The 18,128-nt window shown below is 40.0% G+C and overlaps 1 protein-coding gene across 4 annotated transcripts in view; it reads right to left on the bottom strand.

Annotated features, from left to right (window-relative positions):
• Positions 1-12,181: 12,181 nt before the first annotated feature.
• Positions 12,182-18,128, bottom strand: part of AP3B1 (adaptor related protein complex 3 subunit beta 1) — a 267,105-nt gene continuing 261,158 nt past the window's right edge. For 3 of the 4 annotated variants that reach the window (XM_086698234.1, XM_086698245.1, XM_086698253.1), the window contains exon 27: positions 12,182-12,916. In XM_086698234.1, coding sequence (XP_086554360.1) covers positions 12,763-12,916 — 154 coding nt within the window. In that variant the 3' untranslated portion in view covers positions 12,182-12,762. The remainder of the gene's footprint in view (positions 12,917-18,128) is intronic. The other variant, XR_015248393.1, reaches the window with a different exon arrangement.

Genomic DNA, 18,128 nt, shown 5'->3' with positions numbered 1-18,128 from the left:
GAGAAATTTTAATTTCAGTATTACTCTTGTTATAATCTGGGAGGTTTCCCAAGATGGAAATGACAGTAGAAAAATAGGGGCCCATCTGAGAAACTCGTCTAACAGGCAATTTGGGGGCAAATATATATATTCTGCTTTGTATAGTTTAGCACTAAAATGTATTTGAGTATTACCCAAGAACATGTCTACTTAATCTTAACCAGTGGGTTATGGGAATCATCAAAAATCAAACACAATAAAAAGGAACAATATTTATGGCATTTTAAAGTCTATCCTATTATTGGTTAGTGCTCCCCTCAATTGTTTAACTGCAATTGGTTCCACTTTCTCAGTGTGGATGATTTTTATACATCTGAGTTAAAAAATAATGCTGCTTGCAAGTGAAAAGTTAAAGACCAAGACAAGGCCTATTAGAATAACATTACACTTTTTTATTCCCTGCACTTATTTCGTCAATTACTAATTATTTCCCTTTTCCTATGCAACAAAATAGAAGCCATAAAATCTTTGATTTAATGAAAACTTCTTTACCAAATAGGTCCTCCAACTCTGCTGAAGGCTTATAGGTAATTTATCTACCTCAGTAGGCAATGACCTTTTGTGAATCATGAGTCATTCCTCACTCCTAATGAGATGGATCCAGATGCCATCCCACCCTCTGCATGGCCCCCCGCCTTCCTCCATCCGAGGGAGGCGGCACCGCTCTGCGCCCTGCCTCCCAACTTCTCCGAAGTGGGATGTAATTAGTCCCTGCACTGTGAACCTGCTCAGGAGGGAATCATCCTCGTCCCTGCGCTTCCTCCTTAAGGTGGCCGAACACTGAATATTCTCTAAATGGCCCGGAGAAAAAAAGGGTGAGGGGTGGGAGAGGCCAAGAAAAGTCTGATCATTGTCTGAGCAGTAGAAAGAACTTCCTGGTGCCTCGAGAGGCCTCTCTGCCTACTCTTCTCAAACCACAGTCGTGGAGAAATAACCTGGTGCTGGGAATACCATCTAGGACTCAGTGTTTTAGCAGCAAAGAGCAGTGCATACTGAGAGCCACGCTGTGGTCCTGTGGTCTCCCAGCACTTGTGACTGAGTAGATTCCAGTGTATACGTTTATTTGTAAATTGGATTCTGTATTGCTGACTGTATATTATACACATGTATTACTACTTATAATGTATTACTAATTATACATACATGGGGCACTAACTATATATATTACTGTACATGTATATTTACTGCCCAGTACAATATAGTAAGTGCGTTATAAAGCAAATACAATAACAGAACAGGCATGAGATAAATAATAAAGATGAATAAAGGTTTTAATATCTTCTCCCTGTTTACTTCTGGATATTATAAATCTTCTGCTTCCTAGGGTTCCAGAGAGGGAGGAAGGACACTTGTGCTCTTCTTGGTCCTAGTAGATCACCACATGGCCAGAGTAACAGTGCTGGCGCCACTTCAACTCCCCATATCACATGTGCTCCCCACCAGTGTCTGAGGTGAAGGAACGGGAGGTTAACGAAAGATCCAATGGTTTCCCTCACCCCACCCCTGCAACATGTTTTTCATGCTATGCTTTCCATTTACAGGAGCGGCCTTTGCTAGGAGAGTGAAAATATTTGCAGATGAACAGCTCTGGAGTTCCTTCCAGAATGTCTGATGAATTCATCTTCAAAAGAGGTGGGCAATGGTGGAAGGTCTAGAAACACGGCTGCAGGCTGAGGAGAGGTAGGCATAGGCGACCCCACTCTGGCCCGTCGTGCCCAGCCTGAGAACGCCACACTGCCGGGGGCTCCCACATAGGCGAGGGTTTGTCCTTTCTCACTGCAAAGGCAGAAGGAAATTAGAAGTGGTCTTTCACTGGTGCCTTCACCAGAGGAACATCCACCTGAATGGAAGGGATGTGAACCTTGCAAAGGTACCAGCAGGTAGGGGGCATGGAGGGTGCATGGAGTGACATCAGTTGGAACATTTCCACACCTGACTTTGATTGCTTCTTGTAGCCACGTCTGTACAGCATGATCAATAGTTGAAAGTAGCCAGCAAATCAAAGTGCGTAAAAAATCCAAACTTGGAAATGTCTGTTCAAGCGTTATAAAATTAATATGTATATTCATATAACTAATTAAATGAGGTTACCTATTTTAAATGTACGAGGTTGAACAAAACAGACTCTACGTACTAATTTTAAAGATAAAATTAAAATTTTTTTTTCTGGGGAGGAAAGAAATCTAATTCCTTCTCCTAGGATATTTCCTTATAGGATCTGATACTCCTATTTAAATTCTAATAAAAGAAAGAGAGTCATGGAAAAATTGTGGTTATTTTTAATAACACATTCAAAAAAGAATTCCTTGATGACTTTGCACATTTGAAAAAAGCTACCAAGAATACTAAATACTTGAAGCTATGTTTTAGGGAGCTAATTTTCAATAAAAAAAAAAAATAAAACAAGAAGGAAATAGCCCTACCAATGCACATTTTATTTCTAGGTCAATGATTTTGCTTTATTCACATGTCTGGGTGAGGCTGGCGCGTGCGACCTGCCAACTGAAGCCACTGCATTTGACACATTTCAGTGTCAGCTGCGGGATTTCTGCCTTAAATCTGTCAGGATGGCCCTGTGGCCACTTCTGCAAAAACCCTTGGGGACAAAATTTATTGTTATACCTCAATAGCTTTTTGTTCACCTCCAAAATAGGGGTCCAGGGTCATACTAATGATTGTGGAGAGACAAAATGCTCTCTCTATATTTTATTAAACAGATCTCTTAATAATTAATCAAATGTGAAAATTATTTTCCATCACTCTGACACTAAGGCTAAAGCATTGCAATTTTTTTCTCAGCCTGTTTCTTTTCCTTTTAAATTGCCCTCGGTAGATTCCCTCAGCTGCAAAGCAAGTGAGTAGAGAAAGCCCAATTTACGACTTTGCTTTTTAGACCATAATCACCCCTCTGGGCTTCTACTGGGGAAGGGTTGGGGGGTTTTGTAGGTTGTCAGATAAACACCTGAGAAGGTGTGTTCTTGGGTCTCCCAGATCCAGTGAGGGGCCATGATAACATGAATGTCCACCCAGAGCCAGGCATCACGGCACCTCTATCAAGAGACGGCATTATTGGAATAAAGGCATGGCTCTTTCCCTCAACGAGTTTCTGTGTTTGGGGGAGAAGACAGCTTGGTGAAGTAAGAATCGCTTTGTTCATCTCTGGATGTGAGAAGGGGACACGGCATTGCTTACGAACTAGCCCTGAGTTCCGCTTCCAGGCATTTCGGCAGTGGCATTTGCTCTATTTTCATCCTCCGGCAAGACCGCTTCAGGAGCCGGGTGATGTCTTAGGGAGTCGGCCCCGTGTCCCTGACAGATTAATACCAGATAAGGGACATTGCTAGGGAAATGCACGGCAAGCAGTTCTTCTGACCTTTCCTTACTGAAAGGTCAGAGAGAAATTAGAGGTGGTCTTTCATTGCTGCCTTCCTCTAAGAACATCCCATCTGAATGTGTAAGATGTGAGCCTTGCAAACACAGGACTAAGCATGTGCGGGGAGGGCGGGGGGTGTGGAGTTGGGCTGATATTCACAGAGGGGGCTCTGAGGAGTGTGTGGGGAAGGGGGCGGTGTGTAGGTGCACAGCTGAAACCACTGAACTAGGTAGTGCGGGAGGAGCTAAGTAGGCGACAGGAGTGAGTGAGAAGCGCACAGAAGAGCAAGGGCTGCCGACAGCAGCATCAATATTCTCCCTCTGAGCACTAATTACATTATTAAGCAAACAGACCAACACAGGGTGTGAGGGATGGAAACATGTATTTAGGACCCAGTCTCTATCCACTTGGTTGTAAATAATCGTGTGCATACACAGTTCTTTCCCTCCAAAGTGCACAACTGGGCACTTTCCTTACTTTCTCTTTAATTTACTAAGCTTGAGAAAGGGACATATTGTTGCCATGCCAGCCGTTCTTGGAGTCAGATCCTCTGTATTCTGTGCTAGCCAGCTCTATCAGGTATTTCTGAAAGTGGTGGCCACAGCAGCCACCATCTCCCCAGAGAAGAGGCAGGATTCAAGAGGCACAGGAAATAGGCTTCAGGAGTAGCAACATGCATTTTCTTGGCTGCAAAGAGCATGTACTTGCTAATTAGACCTTTGCAATATAGGAGAGCCCAAATCTCCTTTGATCTGGCTAAATCCAGTCTAAAGAGGTGGGTGTAAACACAGGATTGGAAGAAACCAGGAACAACATGGAAAGGATTTGTATGCAATGGCAATAAATCTGTTACCAAAAAAAAAAAAAAAAAAAAAAGTCTAAGAGGAGCCTGCAGAAGGAAATCTGTGGCAGGCTGAGCCAGCCGGGTGAATGGCAGAGAGAATAGAGGCTATTTGAATACTGATGTGGCCCTCACTTTCTTCCATTTCCATTAATGACATGCTCATCAAGGGCAAACAATGGGACCGGCTGCCGGCGCCTGTCACAGTGTGTGGGTGCTGGGATGCCAGGCTGTCATCCCTGGGCTGCATTTAGAGACCTGCACGCTAATAAGAAGTGCTCTGTGCCGTCAATGCAGACAGGTGCTTCCGCGGCTGGGACATGCTCCATTCCCTTCCCCCTGAAACCCTCCTCTCCCAGCCCCCCTGACAGACACCATGAAATGCACAAATTAACAGCCCCATCATGTTGGGCTGCTGCTGCCTGCGGTGAAAGCAGAAAATCAAGTTGTCACCCAGGGTGCAGTGATAAAGCCACAGCCTCATTTCTCTGTTGGTGCCCTATAATAGCAAATGCCAGACAGCTGGATGGATGGGAGGCTTTAGATTAAGGCCTTGATGCACTCTGGCCAGAGAATTAGTAGTTGCTGTTTCCATGTGGATATTCTGTTCAAAACAAACATCTGGAGAAGCAAAGTTTCCCAGGGCAGAGTACCCTTGGCTTCTTCTGGAATCAAAGAAAACAACCAAAAGAGAGTGGTGTTGCCTTTCAAACAATCTCAGTTAAGATTCTGACTGTGCATTTGCTCAGAACTTTATCAAGGACTTAGAGCTACGCAAAGGTTAACAAGTAAGCAGAATCCAGTGCTGAGAACAATCTCGAAGCAGAGAACAGTTCCTGGGTGCAAACAGGGCCTTGGGCTACTTCACCTCCCAGTCAGCAAGTTCCCTGATAGACTCCTTCTTTCCGAATTTGTAGACCCCTTAAGTGCTCTCTGCCTGAGGCTGCCCCCGCCCAACCCCCAAGCTGTTCTGCTCCTCAGTACATGTCGTCATAGACTGAAGCTGCTTGTCATGAAATAATAGATACGAAGCACCCTGCTCCCCTGGCACCACAGGCAGTTGGCTCTAACTTTCTGGTGGCCTGACCGAGCCTGGGCTGACATGGCTGAGCATGCAAAAGGCAAGAAATGGAGGGGCCTGAGCCCTTCAGACTCCAAGGAGTTTAATGACATAATGGCCTGAGAACTTCAACATAAAACAGGAAGAGCAACTAACGAAACTTACAACATAAAACCCCCCTCCTGTCATTTTTATAGTAACAGTAAAACACTTTATTGAATTTATGAGCTACATAATGACTATGAAGAATGTAAGTTGAATTAGAACCAACTCGGAAGTATAATATCAACTATAACTATAAACCCTTTTCTATTACCCCATCCCTTCAGCTTTTTCTGTCCTCTTCCTTTTAACCAGGGGACATTGCCTTCCTCAGACTTACGCCTGAGACAGAGTTCACAACTTGCTAATAAATCTTGACTCTCCCTCCAAAGCTCCACGCTGATAAACCTCCAAGGGGGTAGACTCTCTCTCTGGGGGTGACCATTCCCCTCTCAAAGCCTCCGAGCCATTAAAATGCATTTTAGAAAAGAAACCAGTTTGTCTTTTCTTTGCATAAAGCCTGTCAAATCCAGAGGCTCTCTGAGGATATACATCACGTATTTCAATATCTGTAACTCCACACGGTAACGGCCTTTCCAAAACAGACATACTACAACCCCCTCACAAGTTTACGAGAAGCACCTCAGTCAAGGATTCAGCCTGTGTGTGGGGGGTGGTGGTGGTCAATTCCTAATGACTGGATGGGGGAAACGCAGATCACTGAGCTAAGCAGCGTGCTGGGCTGTGTTTTCTGTTTCCATTTCGCTCCTTAAGTCTTTCTGTTCCCAAAGGATTTTTTTCTGGAGGGGTAATAAAATAAAATGGGTGAAACAAAGCCATAAGCCAGTTAAGTCTGAAAGACATGTCATCTCATCTAAAAGGAAGAAACGGACCATTTCCATGCCTAAGGCTGACAGCAACGCCTGAGCTGGCAATAGTGCTATTCCATTTGATTTATAGAATAATGGGGTGACAAATGACGACAAAAATAAACTTTTACTGCACTGAACTGCTCCTTTATTTATGAAATTTGGCCAAGTAGTGAAATCTTTTATCTGCAAGTTGTAACATGGAGTGGGAGCGAGCGATTATGGTGTGGTAATAGTAACCCAGCGATGGAGGCTGAGTCAGTTGGAAATGGATTGAGGTAAAATAACTACCGCACCATGATAAATGTGAACAGCGCTTTGCTGACAGATGATCTAACAGGTGTTCATAACAACTATATAAGAGGATTTATTTATGACCAGCCACAGCCGCAGCACTGTAAATCAACTCCAGCAGCTGCACACCGCTGAAACCAGGTCCCTGATGGAGGAACGGTGCAAGAGCCCAAAGAACACAATTCACTCCAGAATCTTAATCATCAAATAACATTTTTTTAGGTAATTACACCACAGCACAGAAATCATAATTACTTTCAATTAGAAAACGGAGCTGCCCATAACTTTGTTTACAAAATATTTTTATTTAGGCCCTGTGGTTTTGATGAGGCACGAGCAAAATAGAGGCCCCGGGGTCACGGAAAGAGTGCCCTTGGGTGTTGGTGATTTCTGTGTGATGCCAGTATGAGGCTCTTTCATGACGGCTTCATTTTTTAAGTCAAAAATCAAGCCTTAAGTTGGGAGGATACTTGGTTTCCTCCAAATGTCTGCATTCACTTCCTGGGGACAGTGTGTTTGGGTTCACACCTTACCCTTTCTTGTTCCTAACTTTACATGGTTAAATAACAAAGGGAATAAGCCTATAATAGTGAACTCATGAGAAATGGGGAGTTTAAATTCAGGCTGAGGGGCCCATCTTTAGACAGCTTTTTAAAATTTGCAAAGGCAAAATGTAACATTTTTCTTTTTGTAGGTAGCGGTCTTAAGATTTCCTTTGTTATCCATGGAGATGGTTGACCCTACTGTAAAACAAGAGTCCTCATTCATCACACTACTTAAAAAACTAAAAAAGAGAAGATGCTCTTCTAAGAGGAACAAATCACAATCTTGGTTGAGGTACGTTTTCAGAGCTAATCTGTCTTCCCTCCTTCCCTCTCATATTATGAAACTCCCTCCTCAGCAACCCCTCCCAGGCCACTTAACGAGAAGGGTGGGCAAGACGAGACTTCCCTGTTCTCCCCAACCACACGTGCAGCACCTGCAGTCTGCACGGGCTTACATGAATGAACCCACTGGCAGAATTATCTGCTGGTCAGGCTTTCTAGACATCTCTGCATCTGAGAATAAAGATTCTCCTGCACTGGGAAGCCTGGCTGGCTCATTCAGTACAGCGTGCGACTCTTGATCTCAGGGTCATGAGTGCGAGGTCCACGTTGGGTGTAGAGAGTACTTAAATTCTTCTACACTTAAGCCTCATCTTTGGTGTCTCTGGCACTCAAGGCTGTAGATGAGAAAGCAGTGTCTTAGAATGTCATTAAAGACAAGTTTGAGTCTGTTGTAGTAATTCCATATTTGAGTTCTGAGGGGTTAGGGTCTTCAGTGTATACATTTATGGAAGCAGCCAGGAATTACACGTACAAGTGACTGTGCATCAAACTGGCTCCAGAAAAAGACAGACATGAGGGAAGATTAGACATCACTTAAACGTACAATCACTACCAGTAAGTGGATACCAATGGAATTTCATGTTCATTAGGTACTCTGTAAATCAAAAACGACTCCTTTGAGAACCTGGAAATAACTGAAAAGCATAGGAAATACCTAAAATCCCCAAGGAAATATCTAAAATTGGCTTACAAGTGGGAGAATAGAACCAACAACGTTGATTTCTCCTGATTTCTAGTTCATTGGTTCCCAACCTTCTTTTCCTGCCTCTCCACTGTTTCTAAGTGCAGCACAGCCCCACCCGTAGTATCGCAACCATTGGTTCCTCCTCTAAACTGCCACAGCACACTGAGCTGGAGACCTGGGGGCTGATGTCAGGGAGACCCTGGGAGGGGAAAAAGGAGAAATCCTCAGAGAGTGGTGCAGGGGTAATGCCGCTCCCTGTACAAAGGTACATTTTAAGAGACGGCCTCAGTTGAGAACAATATATTCTTCCTTCTCCCACTCCTAGAAACTCTTTTCTCTTCTAAATGCCATCCAACTTTTAAGACCTAGCTAGCTTCATTGCCACAGTTGAACTTTCACAGTCCTCTCTAACCCATTGATCACTTCTTTCCCCAAATCCAACAGCATTTACTGGTGTGATCTGACAATTAATCATGCAACTGCTTCACAACTCTTCCCAGAAACGATTTCAGCTTTCAAACAGCTGTGTTCCAAGTGTGTTGGTCAAGTGATCATGTGAAATCCAAAACATTTTCATTCAAACACTAATTTCACATGGTGGTTAACTTACCAGGTCAGGTCTTAAAATAGTGCTTGCTCTGTAAAACAGTTGAAAACTGGTAGGAAAAAAGTGACGTTACTAAGAAAGAAAGAGAGTAAAACATTCATTTAGTCATACTGAAAGCTATTTGTCAGGAAGGAGATGGAGACTGAAGATTCAGGAAAGAAATTTCATGATCCATTTAAGGGCATGTTTTTCTATTAAACACAATTTCCATTCATCTAGAAATATAACACTATCATAAACTTTTTTTTTTCTGATTCCTGTAAAATCTCAAGTAAAGAGTGACAGTGATCATGAAAACTTTTCTTGAGGTAACTGGTCAAGTTGGAAGGCAGAAGGGAAGGAAAAGGATGATTAAAAAAAAAAAAAAGGCAGGGACGCCACTGAGGTGGCTCAGTCAGTTGAGTGTCCAACTCTTTGATTTTGGCTCAGATCATGATCCCAGGGTTATGGGATCGAACCCTGAGTTGGGCTCCATGCTCAGCATGGAGATGCTCTCTTTCCCTTGGCCTTTCTGCCCCTTTCATGCTCTCTGAAAGAAAAAAAAACAAGCGCATGGTCAGAAAGTAATTGCCTTTCAATGAACTGACCTCCAACTGATGGAAGAGCCATCAATGGCTGGTCTGGTTAAACCACCTGTGTGAGGAGAGGGGAGGTGGAGGTGAAGAGATGGGTTCAGCAACTTGGGGGGGGGGGTGATAGTTCACTTAAAGCTATTTGACTTGCCACCCAAAGTGTGTGGGGGTGGGGAAGGTGAGCCTACATTAGTATGTAAGCGAAGTTAGTTTGCAAACCAGGGCTCACTGACTTAGTGGAGTCCATACTGCCATTTCTTCATTTATTGCCAACTGGACTGTGGTTTCTTGAGGGGTATAGAACGCATCTTGTATTTTACTATACCCAACAGTGGTTAACTGCAGCTCTTCATGTTCCACCACGATAGACAGTCTTGAAATAGAAAGGAAATAGTAAGAATCTGTTAATTTTGCATTATAACATAGGGCTTTTTACCTCCTTATTATGTGAAAAGAGGATTTTCCCCCTTTAAACACAGTCCCGTATAAGGTAAGAGAAGTTAGAGAGAGGAAACAAAGAAAGTCAAAGAGCTTAGCTTTTTTCCTCTAGCTAGCTAAACTTTGCTTTTCAAAACCTTCCTTTATGTCATTCATCATTCTGGATTCTTGTCTTCTCTAATATATAACTTCTTAACATGAAACAGGTTACAAGGGCAAACTTTTCATAAGCTATTAGGAAGTTATTTAAATATTTGCAAATGGTAACTGGGAAGGGCAAGTATGAAGTACTTTAATTTGATTAAGTTCATTGTTATAGTCTCTTCAGAATAAAAACATTCTCCTTTTCTTATAATAAATAAGGCAAATGTATTGGGATACCAAAAATGAGGCAATGTGATACCAAAAATGAGGCTCAGTCTGAAATACACTGTGAGAGCCATTCTTCAAGATTGGTGTACATAAAATGTCCCATTAAGTGGACATTAAAATGAAAAAATATAGCTAGAATTAAGAATTCAACATTGACTAACTCGACTCAATGGAACAATTTAAAGATAATCATGGATTATGATAAAGTTAAAGGAAATATGAGGTAAGGAACTATGAAACATTGTACCAAAAAAGGAGGAACACCCCCCCCTCCCGTGCCCTCCGCCAAATCTTTAACTTGGGAATTTCGTTATTTTTCTAATTTCATTTATATGAAAAATATTTTAATGATATTAAGCTCTTGATGTTAAAATGGCTTCAACTGTTAGCATACCACATTACATTATTTAGTATACATTTTAAATCTAAGTTAGCTATCAAAAATATATCTTATTCAAAAATAAACTTCTACTGAAATTTCCTTAATTTAAAAATATGTACCTATAAATGACCTATTTTCAAAGATAAGAAGTGCCCTAATTTAAGGAAAACAAAAAGCTGTCTACATCACAACATACATTTTCCCTCTGCTTTGATGCATTAAGTGTAAATATGTTTTTCAGAAAATAGGTATTTATCCCTTCAAATTCTTTCTAACATTTCAAAAACTTGTTGACTTAAGGGGTACCTGGACGGCTCAACTGGTTAAGCCACCGGCTTCGGCTCAGGTCATGGTCTCATGGTTTGTGAGTTCGAGCCCCACGTCAGGCTCGGTGCTGACAGGTCCGAGACTGGAACCTACTTCGGATTCTCTCTCCCTTTCTCTCAAAAATAAAGAAACATTAAAAAAAAATTTTTTTTTAATTGTTGACTTAAAAACCCAAAGTTATTAAGTAAGCCCTGAGAAACAGGATTAATAAAGGAAGTGCCAACAGCTTGCAATTATAAAGGTGTGTCTGGTGGCAGCATTGCCATCGCATGTAAGGTTCCAGAATGAGGTAGAACACGTGACTTCTGTAGCAATACTTCTCATCCAGATTAACTGCTGTATTTCAAGAGCAGGACAATTTAACCATCTTGTTTGCTCTCTCCAGCTTACAAGTTTGAACTGAAATGATTTTTCACATCTATTTTGTTCTTCTCAACATGTATATTCCAGGGATGTTTCATTATGGTTTTTTTTTCTCTTTATATATGTTCTACAATGTTTCCATCAGTGCATATTCTCTACTTTTAAAAAATCCTTATTTTTTAAGGAATTTTGGCTCTACGGAAAGGGAAACGACTAGCATATACTAACTGAAAGAGTATTACCTTGTATCAGAAAGATAAATAAAATTTCAACCGGTTTTAAAGAGGTATAAAAATCTCAGAAAAAATTTTTCTGGTTAGAGAATAACTTTTTTTTTTTTAATGTTTTACTTATTTTTGAAAGAGAGAGCCAGCATGAGTGGGGGAGGGGCCGTGAGTGGGACAGATACCTGAAGTGGGCTCCACACCGACAGCAAGAGAGCCTGATGTGGGGCTCAAACCCATGAAATGCGAGACCACGACCTGAGCCGAAGCTAGATGTGCAACCAACTGAGCCACCAAGGCACCCCTGGTCAGAGAATAATCTTAATGAAAATAATCTTAACTTGTTGAAGTTAGCCAACAAACACTCCCGGGAAAAGCGCTGATATGTTGATCACGTAACAGGTTTTTAAAATTTCCAGAACTAGATTTATAGTGATTAGTTTCCAAAGGTGTTTCAGTCCACCTAAGTTGGGCATCAAGATCTATAAAGGAACAATGAGATTCAAAGAATTTATTCAGCAGGTGTAATAGGCCTTACAATCTGATCTCTACTAATCAAAATTGCACAGAGACATCTTATTGTACAACATGATGGATTTTTATTATTAAATATCCAATTTTTTCTTGGAGTTAACTACTCTATAACATAACTAGAAAATCTACCCGGATTTGAAAGTGGTTTTTCTTTCACTAACTAAACCCCATTAATTGCTTCTTTGTGAATATAACAAGCTATTTACTTTTAAAACAAATATCAGCATATGAACTTCAGGATTACACACACATTAAAAATGCAAAGACACATGTTATTCATATGCTAGTTTATTATTCATAGATGATTTCATGACGAGCATTGTCAATAACCAATTACAATACCAAGAAATTCACAGAACAAAATTTTGCAGAGATCTTATTGTTTCTGTATTTAATTCTAAAAAGTATGCTATTCCAATAGCAATAGTATTTTCACATACCCAGCTCAGAGGCCATTTAGATTATTTCTAGGGCTAATTTTTGGTTGCGGTGGGAGGGAGGATGATTTCCAATGAACTTAAAACACCCAATTCATGTCCATCACTGTGGAAAAAGAGAAGGAAGAGGAGAAGGGCAGAAGAAGTAGCAGGACAGAGAAAATGCCACAAAGATTCAAGAGTTGAGAAAATTGACAGTAAAATATATGTTCTTTGGTTAGCAAAGCGAAAAGGGGGAAAGTACTGCATACATGATAGATACACACTAGCATTCTAAAGCAGGAGACAAGAATGTCAAGAGTGTATTCTTCCCCCACTGCCAGATGGAAGGGCTATTATTATAAATGAAAGGCAGCAGTAGTGGATGCCAGGCACTTTTGTTGTGTGCCAGATTCTGAAGTCCAGATGTAAGCAGGTTACCCCTGGGACAGGACAGGCTTCAGCTCCCGCAGCAGAACAGAACCGATCACCGTTTTCTCGGTGTTGATGATAAGCTGTGCTGTGGAGCCTTCCTTCAGTTCCACTGTAACTAGCATCAACGACCCACTGTGCACAGTTTTAGCTGCAAACCTGAAGGGAAAAAAAAAAAAAAAAAAAGAGGGAGAGAGAGCTTTTATCATGAGGGAGGAAAAACGGAGATGGCATAAATTCAAATAGGTTTAAAACAGTTCTTTTTTTTCTCAATAATTTCTTGCAGGTTCCCTACTGCCAAAACCCAAAGCCAAGCATTCTTCTGAAAAATCAATAAATGCCCAGCACCATGCTTACCACAAGCAGGTAATTTCAGTGCGTCTTTAGAACAAAACAAGAAGAGGAAGTCTATTTTACTTATTAGTTTGAACAAGAGACTTATGTGAATAATTCTCCATTAACATATATTTGGGAATCATTCATTTGATATTTAATATTCCACCATGCCTAGGGTCACATAAAATAAACCACTGCATTTTTATTTTTAAAACATGTTGAGAAAAGGTACTTTTCTCAAAGAGCTTGAAATTTTAAGTCCTCATATCTGAAAATGATTATGCAAGAAGTTAGATAATTTTATGTACATTATAAAACTTACGTTTCAAAAATTCATGCATGTTAAAATATTCAAATTCAGTCTCTAACGTTGATGATGACATATAACAATACCACGTGACAGCCAAATGCAACACCCACACTTCCTCTTTTTAAATTTTTTTTTAACGTGCAGAATGTTACATACTTCTTTTTGCTTTAGAATAGAGGAAACTTGAGGTCTAAGGCTCCATTACTAAATTCCAAGACATGAAGAATCTACTAATTACACGGAATTAAAAGCAAAACTAGCCTTTTAAGCACTGCAATTGACTGAAAAGCCGTTGGAGGCACAATGAACTTCTGTCAATCCTGCTAATTCATTCTGCACGCACAGTTGAGCCCCAGAGACGTGAAGGAAGAGGACGGAACCCTCCTAGGCCTCCATTTTCCACATGGAGCATGTTCCACACATTTTTTTTAGGGGGGTGGGAGGGGGTTTGATTGCAGGGATGACTGGAGAAAAACAAAGTTGCTGCACATGAGCTTTTGAAAACACTAACAAGTGTAGAGCAGGTCTGTGACCTGCTGTGACCCCACTTTGCAGGGCCAATCCCCTTTCCCCTTTCTGTATGACACGTGTCTGAATCTGAGCCATCTGCCTCAATTTGCGCAACATCTTCAGCCACAATGGCACCCAGTTAGCCCTGACAACAGCTCACAATACATAAAAATAAAACTGCCGCGCTGACAGCACGCTGCGGACTATTCAAGAGCAAACCAACTGGTCAGTGTCTCATGTCTGACAATTAGCATGGGCCTTGCGCAGAGCCCACGGTGTCCTCAGGGATCTGTTTAATTACCATCAACATAAAAGAGGGAGTTTATCAGGAGACACTCAGAAAAACTTCACTCCCAACTTAATTAAAATATTAGCCACTTAAGCAGGAAGCAGATTCTCTTTAAATGAAAAGTAATTTCTTCTTTGAGTTTTCAAAAATGACATCAAGATCTCATAACACATTCGATTCTTCTTTTTGGAAACCTAGCAAGCCATTTTTGACCTGAACGGAATAATGAAAATCAGTTTTCCAACAGTAATTAGAATAATGACTCAAAAGCAAAACAAACAGGCTAATATGAAAATATTATCCACATTTTTAAGTTGCATTTTAAGGTATAAGCTAGTGGGTTGTTGATAAAGTATGTTAGAAACCTTTGCTGTCATTTATTTGTGTATTTTCTACAAACATGGAAAGCTACTCTCTCCCAACACATGGAAGACTTGTAAGGAATCCGACAGAGCAGTTTTCCTACTGCGAGAAGCAACTGTAAGTAACCGTGTGCTCTTCAGATGTCCACACAGGACCTAAGGAACTGTTTCCTAATCTCATCTTTTAGAGAGCACAAACATCACGGGCCCTAACATGACCGACCCCCTTTTCTATCACCCCTTCCAAGTTTATGCATTTCTTTTGTCCAAACTTTTGGGATTCTTCTGCTTCACAGGAGAATCCTGTTTCTGTATTTCTGTTAAACCATGTCTGTATGTCGGACTAGGCAGCTCTACTGTCCTACTCATTTATGTAACTTTTCTCCCCACAGATTTGGTCATCACCAAATCTTCATTCAACACATCTTTCAACAGAGGTCTCTATTTCTGACAGGGTTATAATTATGTAAACAATAGTCTTATTAGTCCCTTTATTTACTTAACACTTGTGCCTTGGGACTGTAGAGAAGGAGATTATGTCTCAACAGGAACACAAAAGCACTTGAATTTCAGGGTTGCACAGCCCCAAGGCACATTTTATCTCTTTTGCATTAAAAACTTAGAATCGATGCTCCACTAATACAAACTCAGCAGAGACAAATGTCAATTTTGATGCCAGTATGTTTACAGAGATTAAAATTAGTGTCTTGTACACGTTTTTGAAATCCTATTACCATAAAAATTCTCAATAGTGTAAAGATTAGGGGCAGTAAAGAAAGGAGGCATTTGCTTACCCTACAGTGGAAATACGCTAAGCAAATCATCCTAGCAATAAAATCTGTTAGCTGGTATAAAAGCTACTGCCTGTTAGCTAGGTCTCCGTGTTCTAGTGGGCACAAATGGTGGAAGCAATGTTTTAAAGCAAGAGACTAGAAGATCAGATGTTCTGACATTCTCATTTCACAGTTCAAAAAGGATGTATTTAATTGGAACACAGCATGATTACAACTGGTTTGTTTTGGTCCATGAAAAGCAAAGCCACCCCCACCCCAAATTTATTAATCATTTAATGCCTGAACAGGCTATGCTTTAACATACACTGAAAAGACAGTTATGGAAAGAGTACCAGTTAATAAATACCACATAGCTTTTGGATGTAAGAAACATTGGTTATAAAGACAGCTTGGGTCAAACACTTCTATGTTAAATTTAATGGCTGACATCAGAACTTCTGTGCCTGACCTCAAACGAAGATTAACACGGTGACAAAACTTTTTCAGAAGACATGTGAGGTTTTTGATCACCGCAGTGATAACTGCAGCTACCATTTATTAAGTGTTTTGTGTAGTGGGTACTTATTTGATTCTATGAGGCAGATTACTGTACAGATGAGGGAAGTGAGGCCCGCAGAAGTTGAGATACGTACCCAGGGGCACACAACCAGTGAATGGTTGAGCAGGAATTTGAACCCAACTATTCTGATTCTGGATCATACGCATTCTCAAATATGCAAAATGTACTTTTGTTTTTTTTTATTAGTAAACGGAAAGACTAATGTTTTTTCTTATTTACCTAATACATAATCTAATATTGTTCCAAAAACTTTAGGAGGGAAGATTTTCCTTTCAAAATGTGTAGCTGAATTTGCACTATTATGTAATCCAAAGCATCCTGACTTGCTGCTTTGTCATAACAACTTTTTACTTTCTGCCTTTTAAAGATTAAAAAAAATTTAAACATCCCCCACCTCCCACTCCCTCAAAAGAACACCAGCAATGAGAAATATAAAACCTTGTTGAATGGAGCTGTAACACAGGGAGGGACTTCTGGGAGGCCAACCAACCTCGAACACCAGTAACACCACAAATGAGAACAAATAAGAGGATGACAGTTAAAGATGTATTGCCTATGTATGACGGGCTCCATGTTATTAAAAGGATACCATCTAGGTATTTTTCATAATTTTTCATTTTCATTCTACCACCAAGCACTCGCTGTTTGTAATCACCAACTGAGGAGGTAAAACTGTTTAGATACATCTGTATTTCATTTCATTACATGTCTTTTTGTCTATGATCTCTAGCAAATGACATTTAATCTTTGAAGCCTATAAAAATTCTTAAAATTAAAGAAAAAGACAAAATAAGCTGCTAGCCAAACCTAAATGAAGACACTACTCTTCTAAAAAAGTTGATTTAACTATTGACAGAATTAGGAAAACAGCTCAGATAACAACAACAAATCTGTACAAATTTAATGTCTACAATATGTGGCCTTATTCCCTCATGCACTTAAACCATATTTTTTTTTTTCAGATTTATGAGGAGCTGGCTATGGACCATAAGTGTTCTTTGTCAGAAGGAAAAGAAATCTTACAACCCAATGGTTTTAACAACTGAAATGTTAACAAGACAACAGGAACTAAAAAATATTTATCTGAGAGGTTGTATCAGTCTCCAGGGTATTCACAAACACAAACATTTTTAAGTAGAATCATATTTGCTACACTTAATGCAACAGCTCTAAGACATGTTTTTTCTTCTCTTGGATAGTCTTCCTGGTTTCTGATTTTTCTATTCTGAGTTCAATTTTCTCATGTTTTCTGTTCTACTGGTTACCAGAAGCTGTGACAATGGCCCACTCAGGCTAAAACTTTTTTTTTTCCCCTACTCTGTACATGAAGCCTTCAATTACTGCCTGCTGAAGCAGACAGAATCCTATTAGTAAGAAAGACGATCACAAGATGCAGTGCCCTGCCCTAGCTGTATAAAAATAATTAGTCCAAAGTTGACAAATGTGTAATGAAGTCGCACAATGATTATATGTAAGAAATACTGGTTTGAATAAGCCTCCTAACATCAACTACCAAAGCATCATGATTTGGAGCATTATTTCCCAAAGAATTAAAAATGATAAATCCTTATTGCTTTGAGTTAATATAGAACATTTTAAACAGAGAATTTGCAAGTTGTAAAAAAAATTCCATTTTCTTGACTATAAAATTGTCTTTCAAAGTTAAGCCCGTTATACAATTGAAATTAATATTGAGGATGAGAAATTACATATGATTCAAGTTTAGAGAATTTTTCCAAAGAAATGTGTTTTCCCCTATTATTTAAAAAAAAATCAGCCAGCAATATTGTAGTGTTTCCCTTTAACATTCTGATGAGAAGAGTTAAAACAAAGAAAATAAGCGACCATAATTTAAGACTCTCTATATTCTGTTTGAATCTTTACACATGGTATAACGATTCTCCATACTATCTTGTCATTGACACATTCTCTTTCTTTATAAAGAAAAGGTAAATAAATCTAAGTGCACTTTCTCAAAGAAGACACGAGATATCCCAGTTATTCCAAAGCATTTTTGGTTTGTCTCTTTGGTGGGGGTGGGATGGGATGGGCCTTAACAGAAAACCAAATAATAAATAAATTCTTACCCCATTCTCTTTGATTCCTTATAAAATTGCCAACCCAGAAGGAAAATCATCAAGAATACCTCTCATTTCTACATGAAAACAGTTATATATTCCTACTAGTAAAACTGTTGCATTGCAGAATATT

The sequence above is a fragment of the Puma concolor genome, chromosome A1, assembly GCF_028749965.1.
Source record: "Puma concolor isolate L17-30 chromosome A1, mPumCon1.1.hap2, whole genome shotgun sequence".
In the NCBI taxonomy this organism is placed as follows: Eukaryota; Metazoa; Chordata; class Mammalia; order Carnivora; family Felidae; genus Puma; species Puma concolor.
The sequence above is the reverse complement of the archived record's forward strand: the minus strand, read 5'-3'. Positions and strand labels throughout refer to the sequence as shown.